The sequence below is a fragment of the Protopterus annectens genome, chromosome 1.part2 (assembly GCF_019279795.1).
Source record: "Protopterus annectens isolate FY-2018-M chromosome 1.part2, PAN1.0, whole genome shotgun sequence".
NCBI classification, from domain to species: domain Eukaryota; kingdom Metazoa; phylum Chordata; order Ceratodontiformes; family Protopteridae; genus Protopterus; species Protopterus annectens.
In genome coordinates this window covers 553,869,497-553,893,541 of record NC_056727.1, presented here as the reverse complement: position 1 = coordinate 553,893,541, position 24,045 = coordinate 553,869,497, and the positions used below count along the sequence as shown (strand labels likewise).

The following is a 24,045-nucleotide window of genomic DNA, read 5'->3' as shown; positions in this document are numbered from 1 at the left end:
AAATCTTACCATAATGGTAGATGTCCTTGCCTTTACTGCTGCAGTATTCCCTCCCTCCATTCCCCCTAGTTCTTTACTTCCTAGACATGCACATTAACTCTTGGGTTCCTTGGACTAGTGTTCCTTCTGGGGCAATAAGTTACGTTTTTGGTAAGCCTGAATGTCACCTTTATGCCCTATGTTATGAAGGCAGTGTATGGTGATGTTCAGCATACCTTTTAAATTCAGAAGTCTTTGGAAGACTGGCTGGATGCCGGGTTTCCACATAACAGAATCCCATATCATTAAGAATACTGCAGCAGTGAAGGCAAGGACATCCAGCATTATGGTAAGATTTTACACAACTGTACTTTAGGAAAGGGCAGTGTTTTCCAGAAAGGGGGGAGTGCTAGGTTATGTATCTGCCATGCTATCTGTTGTTACCTGGTAATGTAGATTTACATTTCTACAGCAGGTGTCTGCTTTACCACCGGTTCTATTTAGACGAAGTTCAAACAACAGTAGGTCATGAATAGCATGGAAGGCAAAGCAGATATCACCTGTTAGGTGTGCTTTACCACTGGTTCTATTTAGACTAAGAAGTTCAAAGTAGGTCATGCATTGCATGGAAGGCTAAACAGAGGTCACTTGTCAGGTGTGTGTATAACACTGAGTAAAGGGACAGGGATGCTAGCCTTTCAGAGTAGGTAAGAGTACTGAGACTGGAGATTCTTTAAGTGAGAAAATGCTGAGGACTCCCAAGCTGGTTTATACACTTGGCAAGGCACATGGCAAAGGTTACATTGAATTCAACAATGGACCTAATAAGGGATGAATAAAGTGGCACTATAACTTCTCTGGACCTTAAGAAGAAACCATAAAGGATAAACTGTACAGAGTAGAAGGATTTTCTAACCCTCCCAAAAAAGTGGTGGTCAAATGAGTCTGCTATCAGTACGATATTATCTGCAGACAAAGCTCCCCATTGCCATTCTTAAGACTGCCTTTAAATTAATGCAGTCAGACAAAGCATGTTTCCCAGTCTTGACAAAAATGCTCTCAACTTGCCTTGTGTGTGTGTGTGTGTGTGTGTGTGTGTGTGTGTGTGTGTGTGTGTGTGTGTGTGCACCTGCTATTATACTTTATGTCTGTGCATATGCAAAGCTTTAATAACATTTGTACAAGATGAATGGTGCAAGTTGTGGTGTCTGCATGCCTTGTCTATGTTAGGCACGTCTGACTACATGCCACCTTTGAACAGCACTGTGTATGCAGTGATGTGTATTCCATGGAGATGTTTTGTGAATACTGAGCAAGAGAATGTCACTGGTGTTAACGTTCCATACCTGAGAACCCCCTACAGTTGTCATGACATTTTTTCCACATCAGCAGTAACCTATGAACTAGGATATTAATGCACAACCACCTGATGGAGGCAGATGAGCCCATCACATGCAGCAGAAAGTATATATGTAAATAAGCAGCTATCTCAAGATAGTATATGGTATGTGCAGGGAGCTGTATGCAGGAGTACAGTCTGCATAGAATGTCTTTAGAATGGTAGATCCAGGGAAACTGTTTTTCACAAAAATGTGCTACATCAACCTTTGCCTTTACTCTCCCTTGGCTGCTGCATACATCCTTGACACCACACAATACTTGGCTCCAGGTTTCCACAATGTCTATGGATTTGACAAGCCTGCAGCACAGCAGAGTTCAACATAAACTACTTCCCTACAGTAGCACCTCCATATGAGACTATTCCACTCTCCTTAGCCTATAGTGTGATAGCAGCATGCATCTGCTGCTGTCTTTACATTATAAACTGAAGTAATCAGATCATTCTGTGTGCCCTGTCTGCTTGTACACCTGAATGCAAATTAACTACTCTGTTACTATAAAGTGACTACATGGGGAATATCCCAAGTAAAATTTTTGACATAAGGCAATTCCATGTTACATCACCCACACCAATCTTCCTAGGTTGCTCCCTGTTCAGTGAATGCACACTACATATAGATTGTCACGTTCCAAACGTAGAGAAGCATTGCTCCATTACATCCTGCTATGTGCCAGAATACCCTCACTTGTTTCCTTACCAATCTGTCTGGTTCATAGTGTAGCTTCACAAAAGACATCTCATACTTCACCTGCCTGCTTAAACACCTGCAGCTTTTATAATGTCATACATGTTGATGAAGTGAATACTTCTTTGTCTTGTGATATGTAGACGTTCTTCTAATGTAACTGTTGAAGTTCATACAATGCCCAATTAGCGACTGCCTTCCATATTAAGGACTGATATCACAAGTACAGGCAAAGAGAAAGAAATGGGGGGGTCCTAAACGAAAGACCAGCACCGGTTGAGTTCTTAGTAGAATCTAGGAGAAGCTGACATTAAGAAAGGAATAATTAGTACAGCATATAAAATATTGCATGATAACTATAAGAATCAGAGGAGGTTCGGAAGAATTGGAATGAGAGATTGGATAAGTAATTCACAAAGAAACAATGGGGATATTATTTGTATGTATATATACATACGTCTCCCAAATATGTAACAAAATCTAGAAGATTTAGGAGTTTTGCCTGGAAGTATTTACATAGACATTTTTATATCCCAAGCAGGCTCCAAAGAATCCTTCCTCAGGTAGATAACAAATGTTTGAGATGTGATGGGGAACAACGAGGTAACTGGAACATATTTTCTGGGAATGTAATTATCTGGCTGACTTTAAAGATTCTTTGCAGACTGCTCTGTTGGAGATGCTGGGTAAGCAAATTGGAGTGACTAGGGAAATTATTGTTTGAGCAATGATACAGAGTTGGAATTGCCTAGATATAATAAAGCCTTGCTGAGTCTATGATTGCTGCAAAAAAACTAGAAAATGAAAATCAAAGTCTAAATCAACCTTACTAGAAAACTGGGAAAATCAAAGTCTAAATCAACCTTACTAGAAGTAAAGATAGTAACAGAGATAAAACAACCAGAACTGGGATCTTTAGAAAAAGGTAGGAGTAAATTACACAGGAAAAAATGGGAAATGTGGGACCACTACATGCATAGGAGGAATGATGTTTAAAAGAAGGCAGAATCTGAATGAGCTATGTAGTGGTTGACTGATAATGACTGGATACATTCAAAGTGATGTATAATGTTTGCAAAAAACAAGTTCATACATACAATGCCCCATCTACCCCAGGAACTACAAGGGAAACACCACATATACGTTGAACCTGGCTGTGTGTGTGTGTGTGTGTGTGTGTGTGTGTGTGTGTGCGCGCGCACACACGAGTGAGAGAGAGAGAGAGAGAGAGAGAGGCTGAGGTTTGTACATCTAATGCTGCATCTGTCTTGAACCAATTCAATAACACATCAACACTCAGAATGGGTGAAAATGTAGGGCTCCGTGAGGTGCCCCAGTATATCACATGACATGTCCCTCTGTACATTTGCTCAAAAGACTGGTAGGGTCCTTCTGACCTTTTCAAACCCAGTTGGCCCCCCAATATTATATCAAGCTTCAAACCTAGGATTTCCAGAGCTGCACAACTATTAAGCCTTTTGGGCTGACCACAAACAATTGTGCAACTGTGAAGAAATAGTAGTAGAAAGCCAAGTTTCCCCAGGTGTCAATATGCTTTTGTTTTTCTTTGAGATGCCATATTCTATAACAGTTAATACTTTCTGGGCAGATTAACTGCACGTGCTTTGAAGGTGAAATCATTAACAGACATATCTTCGGCAGTTATGGAAATCAAGAATTATAGATGTACCTACTTCACTTTCCAGCATGGCGCCATATCCAAAACAATTTCCACCTAGTTTTAATTAAGTAATTAATTAATACATAAAAGTATAGCAAATAATTAATAAATAAAAGGTATAGCAGTGACCATTACACTGGTAGGTAAACCAGCCTAAGGACCCTTTTTCAACCCTGACCCAAAACTGAAAGCAAATACAAAGTAGTATCAGGGGCGGCTTGTGCTATTGGACTGCAGCCCTCCCAGTTGTAAAATAAGACAAATTAAACAAAATATTTTATAAAATTAACAAAACGAAAATAATAAAATAACTGCAAGTCAAACATCGCACATGCGCGGCATTTCTGATATTCGGACTGCTGGTGAACCAGTCTGGAGCATGTGCACAGAATCCAGACAGTCTCCACCAGCAGTCCAGATTACAAAGACAACATGCGCATCTACATTTTCCCAGCAGTCTATGCAGTCCGAACTGCATAGACTGGAAGGGGATTGGACTGCAACGTCCGCAGGCAAGGTGGTCTTGCGGGACAGATAGGACGAGCCTTAGGTGCTCTCACAGGAAGGGCTTGCCTATTGCATTGATTAACAGCTCGGCCGGCGATGATGGTGCAGGAATGGATTGTACAGCTTGGAGCTTGCTGGGCGTGTGTGTGTGTGTGTGTGTGTGTGTGTGTGTGTGTGTGTGTGTGTAATGCCCCAGACACTACATGGTGGTGGGTAGAAAATAAGGCTTGAACCCTGTACCTTAGGCCCAAATGGCAAGAGCCTGAATTCCCTACCCACCACCATTTGTAAACATAATGCAGATTTTTGTCTCATATTTGTTCTGTTCCTCATAAAATCTGTGGTTTCTGTATTTTTATTTCTCAACACAGCCAGTTGTACAGTGGTGCAGTGGCACCATTGTTGCCTAACAGCTACTGGTTGTTTGGTTTAATTCTTGGCTGGGGTGCCTTCTATGTGGAGTCTGTATGTCCTCCCTGTGTTTGTGTGGGTTTGCTCTGGTGTCCTCTCATCTTACAAAGACATGTCTGGAGTGTTTCTTCCTCTGCCAAAAATTGGCTTTTGTTTCAAATCAGACGTTCCTGGTTAACAAATGTTAAATAAATAAAAATGACAAGCAGTGGAATTTCAAACTTCATATTCTTCAGAAAGTACACGGTAAAACAAAACCTATTATTATAGCAAGTTTCTAAGTTTATAAGATGGATATTTGAAATGTGTCCCTATTTTTGGGACTGTATTCCCACATTATTGGCTTTGTCCAGGTTTTTTGTGCCAAGGTTGAGAGCTATGGTAATAACTGAACTCACTGAATATGTTTGGGGGCTGTATTCCCGCATTACTGGCTTTGTCTGTGTTTTTGCTAAGAGGTTGAGAGCTATGGTGAGAACTGAATTCACTGAATGTAGCCATTTAAGTTTCAGTCTTCCTCTTTCATAAAATAGATGATTGATTTGGTATAGTGGTATGTTGCTCTGACTGTTTTGCACAGGGTCCTGGGTTCAATGCTTGGCAGTGAAATGTATGGTGGTAACACGGCATTTTATTCTAGCAACTTTCCAACATTATACAAGCAATGTTTAAAATGTGTCTCTGTTTTTTGGTCTTTTTGCCCCCCCCCCCTCAAAAAAAAAATTTTGGCTTTTTCCAGATTTCTTGTGCTGCAAAGTTGAGAGATACAGCTGAGTGTCAAGTAGATTTTACAAGAAGCTGAGAGCTGCAGGGGAACAAAAGTTTAGTGATGCTTAAGTTTTGCTGAGTCTGCTTGCATTGTTAATAGCACAACAGGTAGTATACTTGCTTCTGATGCAGAAGGCTGTGGGTTCTACTCCCACAGTAGGTAGATGCATTGCTGATACTGTACTGTATTGTAAAGAGAGTGGATGCTGCAGTCCTTTTTGGTGAAGATACCTATTAAACTCTGAACCTGTTATCAGTTTGCCATCCATTCCCTATTGCAATATTACTAGCTTATCATTTTTTAATGAAACACAGGCAATTTATTCCTCAAGGGCAACAGACACTTTATTTGTAGATGAAACAATGACATATAAAGTTGTTTGCTAGCAGCAACCTCTTCATTAGTTACAGATTTCTTTAATGTGGAATTATTTAGATGACTTTAGCTTCTTCAGATATTGTGCATATTTACTGATACTGGTGGACTGTAGAAGTCTGAGTAGACTTATGATAGAAATGTTCTGAATTGAGCAGTTTTGTCGTTATTGGTGCATGCATTTTGTTTCATTGTTTACTGGAAAAATGTTCAAAACAAATTTAAAACGCCCTCTACAGCTGTAATATATTGTACAAGGAATATAAATTTAATAAAATCAGAAAGGTGTATCAAAGACCACATGTATGTTTCATGTGCAAAGGGCCTATGATTTCAAAACAGCCCATATTTAATCTTCATCTGTCACTGGCAAAATGTATTTTCTTTGAATGTGGGTTTCAATGCTGTTTCAATTAATGTGAGTTTCAAGGGCAGAGACGTTTTAATGCCAAGTCTGTTTTTCATTGTGTGATTGCATTGCTTTGTTTATCAGATGCCTTGGTGTTTGTGCTGTAAAATGCAAAATAAGACTTTCAAATGAAGTCCAAATCATTGTAGAAGTAAAGCAGTATGCACATTAGTCTTTATGGTAAATGGGGTGAAATAGCCAAGTAATGGTTCATTGGAATAGCTGAAGGCTCCATTTGACAATGATTTTGAGAGGGGGAAGGGTGGCAAACTCAAAGACAGCCCCGGGTGAACTATACCTCTCAACTGTCCAGATTTTCACAGAATGAATAGATTTTTGCTTCTTATTTTTGGTTTGTCCCTCATTAAATGTTTTCTGGCAAATAATTTAGGAATTAAGTCACTAAATAATGACAGACACCGAGTTTCAGACTTCATAACCTTCAGAAAAATGCATGCTAAAGCAAGACCTGTTATTCTATCAACTGTCTCAGTTTATACAACAATTTTTGTACTGTTTATAAGTATATTTGGCCTTGTCCAGATTTCCTGCATTAACAGGTTGAGAGGTATGTGCAAATAAATTGCTTTAAAGAATTAGGCATATCCAAACCTCTGAACTGTCCCCAATTTTGGCACAAAATGTTGCTCTTCCCCTAATAATTCCACCACAAAATGGCAATTTTGGAAGAAAACGTGGAGGGTTCACAATTAAGAAAGAACTGCAATAATCAGAGTTATAGATGACTTTTATTTCAGAAATGCACATAGATTCTTTTATTTTGTCAGCTGCTCATGTTAGCAGTACTAAGATTAAAAAAGTGTCCCTTCTTTGACAGGTTCCCAGCTGTATTGTGTGGCTATTTTATATTTTTGCATCACATTTTTGGTCCATTTTTTATAAAATTGTGTTTTTTTGGCAAATTAGTAGCAAATCATTAAAGACTGAAGTTAGAAAATAACGACAGACATTTGTGTTTCAGATTTCATACCCTTCAGAAATTCATACGAATGCAAGACCTACTATTCTATTACCTAAGTTTATAAGAGCAATATTTAAAATTGTCCTTATTTTGGGGCCTTGTCCCACTTGTATGTACGGCTTTGTCCAGATTTCTTGCTCTGAGGTTGAGAGGTATGACAAATGTGTCAGGGCCATCACAGTCAGCCAGAGACATTTCAAATTGTGACATACTTGTTGCGCCCCACTGCCTCATGTAGTGTGACTCTGGATGTGTCCAAGCTAGGCAAGGAGCAGTTATGCAGTGCAAATGTGCAGAGTATCCCCTCATCCAAGGTAAACACAAGTACTACTTTTATTCTGTCCTTGATTTTGCAGAATGTTCGGGTTTGTCATATCTTTATACTGTTGATTTATGCTTATTATTACTCAAAGTGCCTGTTGCTTTGTGTTTAAGTAGCAATGCTTTAATGACCATCAGGTAAGCTTGTCCGAGATTGTAAGATGCAAGTAAGCTTTAATAAGCATACTGTTAAAGAATTGCCAACAGTGAAAGCCTTTCTGTTGCCATGCAGAGAATACTTGCATGCCTAGATAATGTATAAGCCTTGGGTACTGAAATGCATATGACAGTATTTCTAATAAAGGACAGGATTACATTATTATTTTAAGAAGCTCATTACATTTGTTGGAGACCTGCAGTCATCTTTGCAGGCTTTATCTGTAAACCAAACAGAATGCCAATCTATCGTGTGTGGTCCATAACCTGTACAGTAATCCTTTAAGCAATGTATCTTGAACTTGTTTCTTGTTTGCTTTTCATTTTTTACTTTGCTCATGTTTTCCCCATGAAACAAGGAGATAGTTGTTGTCAGGCAGCAGGTCTTTTTTGGATAAGAAACATTTTTACAAGTGGGGTATCACAGAGATTGCTACTTTCAGCATATTACTTGGTACTTTAATAAAACTGAATATAAATTATAATTAGAACTGCAGTGCAAGGAGAAGTGGTTTGAGTTGAGTGCTGCTTGTTTTTTCTTGTACTTGATTTTGACCGGCATTCCAGTAATGTATTTAAAAAGTAATTTATTTTTTCATGCCTCACAACTTTTTTGTTTCCATCTAGATATTAAGTAAGATGTCATGCAGCTAATGCATTGAAATATTCTTCTACACTTCCCATTGTCTTGATTGGAGTCTCATAATGATGGTTTGGCACCCAGGGCAGCGTATTTAATTAAAGTTCCAGGCTTTGTGGTTTTGAGCATAGCTCCGCCCCTTCCAGTTGACCACACCCCTTCAAATTGGCCCAACCCATTCAGCTGTCTCCGGCAGCCCCCTTCGATTTGAACTCACCGGCTGCCACCGAGTACTATTCGTCACAACAATAAATATAATCAGAACTTGTCTTGGAAATTTAAGTCAGAAGCAATAAGGCATTCCACGTTTAACTACAATTTTGATTATTGTTCGCTTGATTACACTGTAGATGATACATAAAATGTAAAAGTATACATACTGCAATAATATTTACAAATTGTAAGAATTGTAATAGTTTCTTTTGAAAATAGTACACAACCAATACTTCTATGTAATCAGTCTGGGAATGCGAAGCAATGACATTTTTGCCTTCGTGCAAGTATTCTTTAACTTATGTTCCGCATTTAGTGCGGGTAGTTAGTTGGCTGTTAATATTTTGGAGAAATTTAAAGGGTTACTTCTTCATTTCTTAAGCAACAGTCGTCAATATCACCCCCCCCCTCCAAAAAATAAGCTAAATCTGAGTAAAAGGGTTGCTTCGTCATTTTATAAGGACTACCCTGTCCCTCCGTTATTCTGTTCCCTTTTGTGACTAGCAATATTCTAGAAATTTCATTACGCCTGCCTTCCCCTTGCCTTTAAGTGTAAGACAATAACCTTCATGTTACTATGATAAATGACGGTGACACAATGTGACAAACAAGCGTAACGTGTAGAACCAGTTAAATCAAACTTGAGACTGGAAGAGAAGCCGAATGCAATTAAATGTACTAACGTATACGTCTCCTGGACACAGCACAACCCGTTATGTGGTTATGCTTCTAAATTCCAGTGTGTGTTACTGTTTTCCTCTAAAACAAAAAAGGTCTTTGAGAACTAAAGTGAGTGAGGTACCTCATAATGTCATGACATCTGATAAATCCGGATGGAAGATGGTCAACAATGCTTAGGTGTCTGCAGCCTAGTTTTCAAGAAAATGTATCTGGCTTACTCATGAAAGGCACACGCGTATATATGCACACAAATATATGCATTTATTTCAACAATGTATATATATTCACACACACAAACATATACAAAAAATACATGATACGCACATGTGTGTATACATATATCTCTATGCTTACTGCCTTCATCTGTGTTTCCCCTGCCATCTCTACCCTACGACTGCCTAAACATTACACGAACAATTCATCTTTTAAATGTGATTTAAGCACTTCCAATACTAACTGAATCTGCTTTACAAAAATAATAAAATGGTTATGCAACAATATTATGCAGATATCCACTACCAACAATAAAGCGACTCGCCAAACTGAAATCACCGTGCAATGAAACTGATCATCATCACCACCAGCGGCAGCATCCTGAGCCCAATAAAATGCCCAACCTATGCTAACTACTGAATGCCTCCGGCAGTACTGAGGGTTTATAACTTGACATTTTCCTAGCAATAATAATCGTGTATGGCTACAGTTACACAGTAGCGTACTAAGTAACTGTTAACACTTACAGAAACTCACAAGTTCAAGGCACACTAAAACGAAAAGAGGATTCCCTTTACCTCAGACGGATCCCAAAGACTCGTTTCATGGTAGCACCGGAATCTAAATCTGCTGAAGAAGTGTCCTGGTCTTTCTTTTTCTCTGCTACTCTTAGGTTGTGTTTTAAAAGGCAATCTTTCTCCACAGTGCTAGTGGCACAATTATCGTGCTCCACGGAATTGTGCCTTTTTCTCATAACTGCAAATAAATTCAATGGTGGGATTAGCCGCAGGTTGATGCTGTAGGGGGTTGTCACTGTGTTGCACAGGCTGGTCACTTCCTGCTACACACTTGGTTGCGAAGTAATGAAGAAGAGAGTCAGTCAGTATTATAACTGGAAATGCTTAGGAATGAGCAGTTTCTGCATTCGCAGTAGGTGGAACTGTCAGTGTAGAAGGTGACACTCTCCAATAGCATGAAGGGGGAGAGGCAGAGCTGAGTTGCTGAGAGACTTTAAACGTACGCAGTGACGAAAACTGCACAGGTAATACTGCGGTCTTACTGTGCCCCGAGCCACCTACCCTTCACATTTTCGTCTCTTTACATTGTTCACAGAACTCAGTCCGTGCACAGGGCTGGGAAGTGACTTGCTCCGCCCCATATCACGAGATAGTATAAGACTTAAGCCAATCAACAGCGTATGCGGGAAGGTTTGGTGGAATAACGATGTGTAGTTGGATACTCACCACTTGAGGATGCAGCATTATATACCTTTCAGGTTTCCATGGGAAAACATAGCAGTACAATGTGCAGTAATATGTATGGGCAAAGTGCTTAAAGCATCAAAGTATTTATTATTCTAATATGGTAGCTACCTTTACTAAGCTACATATATGTATCGCTTTTTTTCTCTTGATCAAATGCACCTTTTTCACAACTGCACTCTCAGGAACAGTTTTCAGGAACTGGAAATAAAGGGTTGTAGGGTCTGCAACATTAGCCGATCCGTTACGATACGGACTAACAAATACATAATGCAGATTGGTTCTGCTGCCGGAATATTTTTTTAACAGATTCATACCTCTCAACTGTCCCTGATTTTGACTCAAATTTTAGCTCTGTCCCTCCTAAAACTAGTGACATTTGGAGGAAATGTGGTGAAGCACCCTTAATAATGATAGTGATTAAGAGTTATATACTTCTTTTATTTCAGAAAATGTATATTAATTAATATGCTCTGATTCTGTCAATGTCTCAAGTTAACAGCACTAATGTTTTAAAAGTGTCCCTGATTTTTTTTCTGGATTTGTCCCCGAGTGGTTGAGAGCTATGATTGGCATTGTAAGTATATATCCCAGATCTATTAGTGTGTAAGGTGTTTGTAGCTAAAGGTCACCGCTGACTTATGACGGTATGATCTCTTTTTCTCACAGGACTAGCAGGTAATAAGATAACGTATTAAATAGGTTGCGGTATTAAAATGAGCTACCTCCACGTTGGCTGCCTTTCCAGTTAACTGTCGTCTCGAGTCGCGGAACGAGTTTGGACCCCTGTGTCTGCCGTAGTTAAGTCACGCTTACTCTCCACTTACTGTGGTAGGCATTCGGCGCGGTCTAAGAACGTTTCTAAGTCCTTAGAACTTTTCTGGCTCCATATAATAGTGCAATACTAGTATGTAAGCATATTTAAGTCTGGCTGAAACAGAAGTGGTTCTTGGGGAAATAAATTATAGTCGTCCCAAACTGCAATATGTTTTGCGAAAAAGCTATCGAACTAATCAGAGAGCTCCACCGGTCTGGAGATGGATCACTTCCCGCTTTTAATGTAAGTTTTTTATTCTGAATTTGGAGTACGCCCGTTGACTTGTTCATTGTTGTGTAGAAAGCGGGTATATAAGTTTTTATAATTGTTTAGTATCAATCAGTGGAAGAAAACAAATATCGGCTTGTGCTTGCGTAAATACATTGCTGTAAAATGTATTTTAAAAGTTAGACGTTTGTTTGATAAAAAAAATATAACAATGCTGCTAGTATAACGGTGTTGTATGGAGTGGCTGTCTTATAAGACGCTTCGTTACAGTGAGTGGTGTAATGCGAAAGGACGTAAAGTTGCTCCCGATAGGCTGTCGGGCAGAAAAACCGGAGTAGAACTTGCTTGAGTCGGGTAATGTATACCGAAGCCCACTCTGTTGATGATAAAACATATTAGTGGTTACTCAGATTTTTGTGAATTACAGTATAATGGCTTCTGTGTGCATCATGTGTGATGAAACTAACAAAAAAGTGGTAGTAATGACAGCTGTCACGTTCATAATTTGCTGTAATTTTTTTTATAGATAGTGCTGGTCCGATGTAATCGGAGCATAGGAGGTTACTAGACAAACGGCCCTAGAGTTTTTTTTAGCCTAGCCATTTATGCCCCGATTTCCCAAATTATTAGTGCCCAAGGACTAGAACGACTTGGTATATGGCTATCCTTAGGGCATCTATAACCTATGCTGCCCCTGTTCATAAGTGACACAGGTGGCCAATCCAGAGGAAAATTTCCAATTTCCCATCTGTTGGTCCAAAATTCGGCGAAATTGAAGTGTATTAACCCACCAGATGCGCAGTAGCAAGCCCCACCTGCCAGCATGTTGACTACTCTGCCCACCCCTTGGAGCATGTTTACTATTACACAGAAAACATTATAGGCGTGTTAAAACATAAGCAAATAACAGCACAAAAGAGATTGCATTGTACATTATAACATTTTTTGCAGACGAGAGAAAAAAATGCATCCACTTTTTAAAGTCACACAAGTTGCTGGGCAAGTACGAAACCGTAGCCTTACATTTCAACCTTTTCTTTTCATTGTAGAGGAAATAACCATTTACTGGCATGTGGATAATAGGTAATCATTGCTTGGTGTATTAAGCCAGTTGCTGCGAAGATGGTAAACTCATGATTATGGGAAATTATTTTTCGTGTGAACAGAAACTATTGGCGAGTCTGTTTTATATATTTTTATCATATATGATTTATTATGTACTATTCCCAAAAGCTAAGCTAAGCCCTAAAAAGTGTTATCAACCCTGTACAAAGAAAATGGCAGATAATGTCCCAGAAAACGGGTCTTTTTACAATCTTATTTTCTAAGATTTTTGTGCAATGAAAATAGCTTAAGGCTAGTTGCATTCATATATTTGTTCTACACGTTTGTAAAGTACTTTTTAACTTTCACTTTAGTTAACAGAACTTGCACTATGCTTGCCCCTGCTTTGACATTTGCATTGCGTGTCTATCACGGCACATTGCTGTTAATACCCGCTCTCCGGCATGTCAATCACGGCGGGCACGCCCATTCCTGCGCGAACTCGGAGGTGGGTTAATACACTTCAATTTTGCCCAAAATTCATTCAGATAAGCTTAGGGAAGAGCTCAGCTTCACGCGAATGTGTTATCTCTTAGACACATACCTGTTTCTCCAGCATGTTTTGTTTATGGCACTGACGAGGTTTAGATCCTTAGGGTAATTCTGATGCTGTTTGTTTTGTGAATGTGTAACAGAACCATCAGGGCTGTATTGGAGAATGCCTTGTAGGTTAGGCATAGATCTCCCTTCAGAAGTCTGTAGGAGACTGAATACAGGGTATTTGAGATGGTCTGCATAGGATATGTTATTTACAACCCTGTGTTGTTTTCGTGAGAACCTCTGTGGTTACTTTAGCTGTTGAAAATGGATGCATTGTACTCTGTTATTGGTCTACTGAGGGCTGAGTATAGTGGGACTGTGGTCTCCTCATGTCTTGATGCTATGCTGTTACTTCTAAGTTGTGCCACTTGAAAAGATTTTTCACCAGCATCGATTTATGTTGATTATTGTGATATGTAGTGAGAGTAGGGACCAGGTTGAGGAGACCCTGGAGAGGTGCAGATATGCTTTAGAGAGGAGAGGAATGAAGGTCAGCAGGGCTAAAACAGAATATATGTGTGTAAATGAGAGGGAGGGTAGAGGAATGGTGAGGATGCAGGGAGTAGAGTTGGTAAAGGTGGATGAGTTTAAGTACTTGGGATCAAGAGTTCAGAGTAATGGTGAGTGTGGAAGAGAGGTGTAGAAGAGAGTATAGGCAGGGTGGAATGGGCGGAGAAGAGTGTCAGGAGTGATTTGTGACAGACGGGTACCAATAATAGTGAAAGGGAAGGTATACAAGAGGGTAGTGAGACCAGCTATGTTATATGGGTTAGAGACGGTAGCATTGTCGAAAAGGTAGGAGTCAGAGCTGGATGTGGCAGAGTTAAAGATGTTAAGATTTGCACTGGGTGTGACTAGGATGGACAGGATTAGGAATCGATATATTAGTGGGTCAGCTCAGGTTGGACAGTTTGGAGACAAAGCAAGAGAGGCGAGATTGTGTTTGGACATGTGCTGAGGAGGGATGCTGGGTATATTGGGAAAAGGATGCTAAGGATGGAGCTGCCAGGTAAGAGGAAAAGAGGAAGGCCTAAGATGAGGTTTATGGATGTGGTGAGAGAGGGCATGCAGGCGGTTGGTGTGAAAGGGCATGATGCAGAGGACAGGAAGAAATGGAAACAGATGATCTGCTGTGGCGACCCCTAACGGGAACAGCCGAAAGAAGATGATGATCGATTTATGGTGATCAATGTTTAGGTTACTCTCAACCTGAGTTGCCAAGTCCTTTACCACTAGGTCTGCTCTGAGGAGGGTGTTATCCATGTTGTAATTTGCAGTGGTGGTATTCTTCCCAGAGGGTTTAATTATGCTGCATTGAGTTTTAGGTCGTGGCTATAGCACCAGTTATTTGTCTGTGTCAGACCCTCTTGAAGGATTTCTGCATCTTTGGGGGGATTTAGTGATTACACCCAGTTTGCAGATGTCATCAGATTTGGTCAGCTAAAGGCCGTCTACATTTTCCTTGACTTCAGAGAAATATATTCTGAACAGGAGAGGTCCCAGTACAGAGTCTTGTGGAACACCACAAGTAACAGGACTCTGGTGAGAGTGGATTCCCCCTGCCTAACTTCATGCATCTTATTTGTGAGCCATTTGGCTACACATTGAGTGACACAGAGATTTGTACCTAAATATGTGAATTTGTCTATAATACCAGAGTGATGTACTGTGTTAAATGCCTTTGCAAGGTCAAGGTAGGTGGTATGCACAGTTTCCCCCTCCTAAGTGGTTCTAATCACCTTCTTGAAGAAGTCCATCAAGTTTTGTAGGCATGACCTTACCTTAAAACTGACCTGGGATGGGTCCAGTTTTGAAGATTTCTTTTGTCTTTATCAGGTCCATGATAACTCTTTTCATGGCCTTGCATGTAAGACTGGTCAGACTTATGAGTGTGTAGTTCCTTGGTCTGTTGATGGTCCCCCTATATGAAGAGGAATGACTGTTGTAGTCCTCCATTCCCTGGAGATGAAGCTGTGGTTGAATATAGATTCTAATGGGCCTGATAGGTCATGTTTCAAGTTATTTAGTAGGCATCCTGGCCTGGGATATCACCAGGACCCATTAATGCAGTGTTCTTAGAGTTGGAAAGTGCAGTGAGTACCTGTTCTTTAGTGATTGTAGGGGAATAAATAGTAAAGAGTATTTGCTGGGGGGGTGGTAACTGGGGATTGTTTGGCAATAAAGTTATTGACCAGTAAATTTGCTATATCTCCTGCTCAGCATAGAATGTTCCATTTACTGTTAGTTCAGCACACTATTGAGCATTTTCCTTATGGCTGCATATGTAACAGAAAAATATTTTATGTTTGTCTACCTGGAAAGCTATTTTTGCTTTGAAGTTGGCTTTGGTGGATTTGATTAGTCTCCTGAGTTGCTTAATGAGACTGATGATGGAGTTTTTTTCCTGTTGGAAATAAATCTGGTCTAAAACTATGAAGGGTGTCTTTCTTTTGTTATACAACCATTTATACTGGAGGTCCACCAGGGGGGCTTATTTTAGAGCTTGTCCTAATTAATTTGGTTTGGTACTGCTGTTTCTGTGCAGTTATTTACATGCCTGTGCAGGATTTCCGTAAACACCTCTACATAGGCCACAGTGCTCTCTAACTTGGATTTTAGCTATGCCATTGCTCAATAGGAGATAATTAGTGTTGGAAAAGTTCTTAAAGATTCTGTCTATGTTGAGAGTTTTGAGTTTTATATTTATTTGAAGGGTGACTACTTTGTGATCTGATCTGACTGGTGAAGACATTACACTGGGGAGTGCTATATTCCTTAATATGTGTGAGTACCAGATCTGGGATGTTTTCCACCCTTAGTAAGTGTGCAGACTAGCTGTTCCAGGATGTTTGAATTGAAAATCCAGGAATCTTTGAACCTGCATATTAGTGGTTGTGTATGTGTCTCAATTTGTTGTGCAATAGTTGAAATCGCTCAGAATATGGTGTCTGGCTGAATGGTGAGTGACTCCATTACATCAAGTACATGGTATAGTTATCCTGGGTCATAGACTGGTTACCTGTAGCTAGGAAGAATATGGTATTGGACTGTACTCAATGTTAGTTGGACATGGAGTAGTCCAGGTGTGTCATATTATTTTACTAATCTTGAGGTGTGCTTACTTTGTTTTAGATTGATATACTTCCACTTGTGTAATGGCTGGTCAAAATGTGTGTAAGGCATTAGAGCCTTACATTAGTGGGGTGCTTTCTGTGACTTTAAACTATGTCTCAGTAACTGCACAAATGTCAGCACTCACTAGGAGCACTTCCGTGGAGTAGAGTGTCCTGCTGAGACTCATGACAGCAGTAATTAAGCCAATTGTTAAAGTTGGTTATCTTCTGTTTATATTGTGATAGCGTCCTTAGAGAAGGTAAAATGCTGCTTAGTTGCTAGGCTCATACTTGCCACATTCATACATTGGGAAGACAGGGCAACATTTGATAACAAAAAAAAACGACTCTATCCTTGCCTTTGGGGAAATTATGCTTTGAAATTTAGGAAAGTTATTTTGCACTGGTGCAGCACTGCAGATTACAGCTGCAGTCGCTGTCAAATTGCTAAATGAAAACCTTTCAGTTTTCCCCATGCAGGTTGATATTGGTGTACCTCAGGTGACTGTCTTAGGATCTGTTCTCGTTTTGTTGTAAATATTCTGTCCAGATGCTTTGACTGTCCTTGTGTGCAGACATCTAAACTATCCTCCTCTCAACAGCACAGTTAACACTTTCAATAATAACTGTCTGGTAGTTAGTCTAGAGAATTAAGGCTGTTGATGGGCTGCTTCATGTAGTCCAGAGGTTGTCTCTCAGCCTCCATTTTGCTTAAAGTATAACAGTAAGCAATGTATTTAATCAGTCAGTGTTTCTGGGCTACACCTGAAAAGGGACACTTGCTTCCACTGGGTTTATCCTATTGGTACTTAAATTAATAAAAAAATAACCTACACTGCTTTCATTGCTTATAGACTTGATTAGCCCTACAAAGCTGTCTTAATAAAACTAAATCCATATTATTTGCCCAAAGAACCACTGGTTGAACAGTAGTACCAGTCCCAAAACTACTCACACCATCTTCTAATCTGTGTCTAATCTTGAAATTTGTGCTCTCTATAGTTCATCTGTTTTCACTGATAATTAAAATATGACTTCCATATAAACAATATAATGTCACAAACAAACCAAAGTTAAGACTTAAAACTGGTTTATATGTTTGATCTGACTCTATAAAATTATGTACTGCAGACTCATTTTTTTGTCATCTCTCTACTCTGTTTGCTCAGTTTGCAGCCATCCCTGCAACTGAAAATTGATCAAGTATGTTTCAGGTAATTGCCTAATTTGCAGCTGAATGACACAGCATCGGTGTGTGCTACTGCCGGTAGAGCACGCTGTGAGATCTGGTGTACCTGAGGTATTATTGGCAGGAACAGTGTGGCTCCGGTTTGTTCTCCGTTTCAGATGACCAAAGGTAATCTCATCACTGTTTATCTTAGTAGCTTTAAACTGATTTTAATTTAATAGTCATTCATCATCTATTTATGCTTATCACATAAGCTACTATGTATGAATGATGGGGCGTCTGTTTCCAGTATTATAAACCACAGACAAGATAACCATTTACTGATAACCTTGTTCACATCCCTAAAACAAAGAACAAATAAACTAGAAGTATGTTAACTCCTCTCTGTTTTACTGGAATACTTTAGAATAACCTTTCTCACATTTTTTTTAAACCAAGAAACATCTTTATTAAATTATCATGTATGACACAGACTTTATATAAGTGACATATTTTTAGTTGGCAACATTATACATCACTTGATAATATATCCAGTCACTGTCAGTCAATCGTTACATAGCTCATTCAAATCCTGCCTTCTTTTAAACCTCATTCCTCCTCCAAAGCATTATTCTGCATGTATGTGTATTGTTCGTACATAATATATCCAGTCACTGCCAGTCAGTTGTTACATAGCTTATTCAAATCCTGCCTTCTTTTAAACCTCATTCCTCCTCCAAAGCATTATTCTGCATGTATGTGTATTGTTCATACAATTCCCATTTATTTCTAAGCAATTTGCTCCACCCATTTTAAATATACAAATTCCAGTTGTTTTGTTTTACTGTATTCACAATTTCCAGTACAGTTGGTTTAGACTTTGATTTCCATTTTCAGGTAATTGCTTTTTTTGGCAGCCACCATAATTAGACTCAGCGAGATCTTACTATGTCTAGGCAATTCCAATTTCTGTATCATAACTAAAAATAATTTCCTTAGTTATACCAGTTTACTCACCCAGTATTTCTGAGAGTAGTCTGCCATACACTTCCAAAAATATCTTACCAATTACCTCTTTCTTTCCCATCACACCTCCAACATTTGCTGTCTAACTGAGGTAAAACATTTTTGGAGTCTGCTTGATATATAAAAGTACTTATGTAAGCAGTTTCAAGCATAGATCCAAAATCTTCTAGACTTTGTTTCATATTTGGGAGACATATATATATACCCCCCTCCAGTATCTCTTCCCAAGCCTTTTTAATCTCCTCTGATCGATTCTTTTAGTTATCAAGCAATATTTTTTATGCTCTGCTCTTTCCTTTGATAGCAGCTTCTGTTGTAGATTCTACTAAAAACTCTCTGTGCTGGTCTTTTTTGCTTAGGATCTCTCTATTTCTTTCTCTTTGCCTATACTCTGTCAGTCCTTGATGGGGAAGGCTATCTCTAGTCTACAGTTCAAATAAATTCTTGGCCTCATCCTAGTCTATTGCCTTCCCTGTCTAATTATTTGCCCGATACATTGGTTCCTTCACCAGTTTTTTGCATTAAATTCTAGCCCCCTCTTGCCTGTTATCTGTATCCTTAATTGCAGTCATCCCTATCGGCAGAATCTCATTTCTTTGTTGGCTTAGTTCCTAGAATACTTTTCTGCTACTTTATGAATATAGTATTCTGTATTGTTATTCTCCTTAAGGGTCTGCACCTAAAATCTCAGTCTCTCATTGTTTCTTGAGCTTCCCCCTTGTTCATCATCATCCCTTTCCAGTTTGAATTATAGCTTTCTGCTTGTGCTATGTATTGGATCCTTAACTGTGTAGCTCTGAATACCCCTTCAAATCAGGTTAATCCCAAACCACCTTGTTCTGTTGGAAGAATCGGCTTATTCCATTTGACTCTTGCCATCTTCACCTCCCATATCAAATCCTTCAGCTCTTTATTAATTGCTATTCACATTTTTTTCTCTGGTTTATAAAACGTATGCTTGACCTATGTATAAAACTAAAGGGACTAAAACACTTTGATTGCTTGTATCTTGTTATCCATTTCCATAAAACAGAGCTTCCAATTTCTCAGTTTTTGTATCTTTTGTTTAGTCTCTTCCCACATATCCTTAGCTGCCACAACAGAATCTTTTTAATTCCTACTCCTAAGTACTTCATTTTATCATGTCACCATAAAAGTGAGTATTGCTGAATCAATTTGTGTGTGGGTAGATAGTTTACAGCTATTGCCCTTGTTTTATCTTCATTAATTTTGTATACTGAAAAAGACTTGAGTCTGTCTGAAAATGTTTCACAACACTGTTTTTAGCTAGTATAACATAATATCATTTGCAAATAAAGCCATCTTTTCTTGACTACCATACTAATTATATCCTTGAATTTCTGAGTCCCTTTTTTCTTTATAAATGTAATGCAAATAACAAAGGGAACACCCCTGTCTGGTTCCTCTGCTGAAATAGAACTTGTTTGAGAGGAACATACCCACTTTAATTTTTGCCTCTGATCCCTCACATATCCTCCTGAAGCCGCTGTGGTGCAGCGTTTAGCGTTGTCGCCTTACAACAAGAGGTTCTCCCGTTCAATTCTTGGCTGGAGCACCTTCTGTATGGAGTCTGCATGTCCTCCCCGTGGTCGAGTGACATTAAAGACATGCAGGTAGGTGCGAGTGTGAATGGGCATACCTTTGTTGAAGGTTGGGCGTCGAGTTGGCATCTCGGCACCATAAAAATCCACTGCCAATCATGAGCGGACCAGAGTTCTGCTGTGGAGACCCCCAACCGGGCAAAGCAGAAAGTCTTTTTATCCCTCACATGTCCTCCTAATCAACCTTGTAATTTTATCAGGGAATGAAAATGCTTCCATTGCCCTGCTCATAAAATTCCAGCCTACTCTGACAAAGGCTTTCTTTGCATCAAGACACACCAACAACAGTGGTATTTTCTTACATTGTTTCCCTCTGGATCATCATTGTTCTGTTTATGTCAAATGTTTCCTTCCCTCCACAAAACAACATTGATCCATATCTATCAATTTTGGCATCACCATTGCCATTCTTTTAGCCATTATAGACATAAACACTTTATAATAATGGTTTAGAATTGAAACGGGCCTATATGAAGCTGAATCCAATTTTTTTTTTTTTTTTAATCATCTTTAGGTATTACAGCCGCGACCACTTTCTTCCAGGTTGTTGGACCTTCTCTTCCTTTTAAAATACTGTTGAACAAAACTTCCAGATCTTTATCATTTTATCTCTCCTAGCTTCCAGACTTCCACAAAAATACCATCTGTTCCTGGGGACTTTCCTGTATCTTGGTTGTACGTTACCATTTTTAGCTCATCTCCTCCTGTCATGTTAGTAATTGAACCTTGTCTACCAGTAACCATGGCATATTTTAATTCTTACATAAGCATTTCCATTTGTACCTTTTCTTGATTTCCATATTACTTTACTTACCACCCTGAGTCAATTTAAGAAAAGACTCAAACTATTTGAAACTAAACTGGCAATGTCAATGTATTAAACCTGACTAACTCTTCTCTAGTATGGTGCTAAAAATTGTAATTTAGCTTAGTTGTGTTACTTAACCCGGATTTACACCTGGGATGGTCTCTAACCGTGGAATTTGTATAACTTGTTAACCACTGTATATATTGTATTTGTAAACTTAACTGCTTACCTTGAAGCTTTTCTCCTTGGGCCTCTGCTGAGAATGGACATGAATCCAGTCGGACTATCCCAGTCAACAAATGTAAAATAAATAAAATATTTCTTTGCTTTATATTTTTCATAAATTTTCCAAAATACTTCTAGTACATCTACAGGATCTCTGGTCATCTTACTTGTTATAGGCTCTAATGTACTTTCTGTTTGAGACATTGTGCTAAAAGTTTTTGTGTTCTGGAGTTCTCAAAAACAGTTGCTTAACAACAGTCTTTCTAAATGCATGGATATTATGGAGGTAATCCCTTATTTTCTGTTTAGCATTCTGTAATTGCTCCTTTTTTGTTCTGTGAGACCCCCCCCCCATTTTGCAATACTTTAACCTTTGTCAGTCCTTCTAAATAATTCTTGTTGCCTCTTAACTACATCTTTCTTTTCCACCCTATTTTGAAACACCACTTTAATTTTATCCCACTCCCTAGCTATATTATTCACTCCCTAGCTATATTTTAATTTTATCCCACTATTCACTCCCTAGCTATATTTTAATTTTATCCCACTCCCTAGCTATATTTTCTTTGAAGTTTCTGTCTTCCTTAATAACTCTCAAATAATTTCCACTAACCATTCCTTAAATTCCTCTTTTTTGGCAGCGTCAGTGCCTCATTTTTATTTCCTTATTCTGTAGTTTTATTTGTTGTTAGTGGTGCATGATCTGAAATAGTTATTGGAAGTGTATCAAAATTTTCAATTAAATGTACATGTTCCTGTGAAATAGAAGTTATGTCTACCCTAGCCCAGTTTTTATACCCTGGGGAATAATGTATAAATTCACTCAGACCCCCTACTGAATTCACATGTGCTATGCCAAATATTTTCATAAGTTTTTTTCCAAAATCTACACTCTCTTGTTATATTTTCCCTTCCGGGTTCCCAGATACATCCTCACTGCTGCAAGTCAAATTCCAGTCCCCACCTATAAGTTATGTTCCCTACTGAAAGCTGATTATTTCTCCCAGAATGTTTAAGCCCCATTATAGCAGTTTTTGGTGAAACTTTCTCACATTCTTTAAGGCATTTCAGATAAATATAAATTCAAGACTGCGACAAAAAGTAATTACCTTATTCAAGGAACATGAACTCCACCTTTGCCATAACTTAAATTCTGCATCCAGTGTTGTACTTTCCTGTTAATATATCTGAAATAACAAGGATTCCAAGATGGGTGTATCTGTGAAAAATAAAGCAGAAATAAAGCAACCAGAGGATGCTGACACTTCAGGTAAAATGTTGTTGCTGGCTAGCTTCTAAGCCACCCGGATGTTTGCAGAGATGAAATATGGAAAAAGTTAGAGAAAATTGACCATTAAAGGAGGAGAAAAACTCTAGTGAAGTCTTGCAGCTGCTCAGCAAAAAGCTGCTCAAGTTTCAGTGTTTGCACTGGGGGTTGCTTCCAGGAATTTAGAAGGAAAAAATCAAATGCATTCAGTGGTGTTTAAAATGTGAGAAACTAGAGAACTATATAAAGTCAAATGACAAAAGCCTGGAAAGAATAGAAGGTGCTTAAGTAGCCATTCAGATATACTGATAAAAACAGAAATTAGAAGCTGGAAGGAGGGAAAGACTGACTGAATATTTACCCTGTCAAGTAGAACTGTCTCAAAAATTGGAGTTAGAAGACAGCCTACAGGGAAAATTGAAGTTTTCTGTTATACCAGAAAAGCTGAAAGAAACGGATTACATTAATTTTAATAAAGTACAAATAAGCAAATGGACAGATATTCCACATCATTATTTGTTAACTGAAAGGGTACAATGTATATATGCTCAAAATTTAATCATGAGAAAGAAGTAGTAGTAAAGATGCAGTCATGCCAGCATTAAGCACTACTCCTGACAAAACTGTGGAAGAGGGAACAGTACTAACAATTGGGGACACCAGTGTGTGTATGGACAATGATAATTCACTGGACACTGAGCATAAAATAAGTGACCATCCCTTCAGTATAAGGATGCAGAGAGCAGGTGTGAGATTAGTTGCTATATCCATCTGTTTTTAGAATATTTTTCCTGGAGAATCGGACATTTTTGGATGCATAACAGGCTAAAGAGTAAATAAAGTTCACTCAACAAAGAGTAAGCTAGCAAGCTGAAGGAGACTGTGCTTCTCATTTTGCCGACAACAGCAAAGCCCATAACAGAACTCAGCCTTTTCTTTATGTATTTATTTATTTATTTTACAAGTTGCATCTTTACTAAATTATTGTGTGACATAGATGATCTTATATTTATATAAATGAAAATAAAACAATTATAGTGGAACAAAAAACTTTCCTTTATAATCTTTTCCGTTATACCAAAGGAAAATTAGTGACAGAAAAAAAAGGGCAGGAGCTGACTAGTAAAATCAAGAGTACCTTATACGTGAACCAGAGACCTGTGCTGGGTGAACACGTTGATGTGGAAAAGACCAGCAATAATGTAAAAATAGGGATAATGAATGTAAGACTTGTCAAGTGTCCATTTTCATAAGTTTGTAGTTTGGATGTGAGGCCTGTGCTTTTGCAAAAAGTGACTAAAAAGACAAAGTTTTTGGAATGTGTTAAATTGGTAGGAAGATTCTAAAGTCCTTTTGTCTTAATGATACGTGGATACTTTTCTTGAAGTAGATTTAATGTTTCATTACAAAATAGTTCTGTACAAAATGCAGAGATATTTTA

The 24,045-nt window shown here is 38.7% G+C and overlaps 2 protein-coding genes across 3 annotated transcripts in view; one reads left to right on the top strand and one right to left on the bottom strand.

The window, feature by feature from the left end:
• LOC122792384 (lysophosphatidylserine lipase ABHD12-like) overlaps positions 1-10,191 on the bottom strand; it is a 398,594-nt gene extending 388,403 nt beyond the window's left edge. The window contains exon 1 of the mRNA XM_044060171.1: positions 10,003-10,191. Coding sequence (XP_043916106.1) covers positions 10,003-10,178 — 176 coding nt within the window. The 5' untranslated portion in view covers positions 10,179-10,191. The remainder of the gene's footprint in view (positions 1-10,002) is intronic.
• A 191-nt stretch (positions 10,192-10,382) lies between these two features.
• GINS1 (GINS complex subunit 1) overlaps positions 10,383-24,045 on the top strand; it is a 498,875-nt gene continuing 485,212 nt past the window's right edge. Inside the window, exon 1 of one of the 2 annotated variants that reach the window (XM_044057650.1) lies at positions 10,383-10,466. Coding sequence is in view for 1 of the 2 variants with exons in the window: in XM_044057644.1 (XP_043913579.1) it covers positions 11,672-11,746 (75 nt within the window). In the remaining variant the exon portion in view is untranslated. Of the gene's footprint in view, positions 10,467-11,407; positions 11,747-24,045 lie in introns of those variants that run through there. The other variant, XM_044057644.1, reaches the window with a different exon arrangement.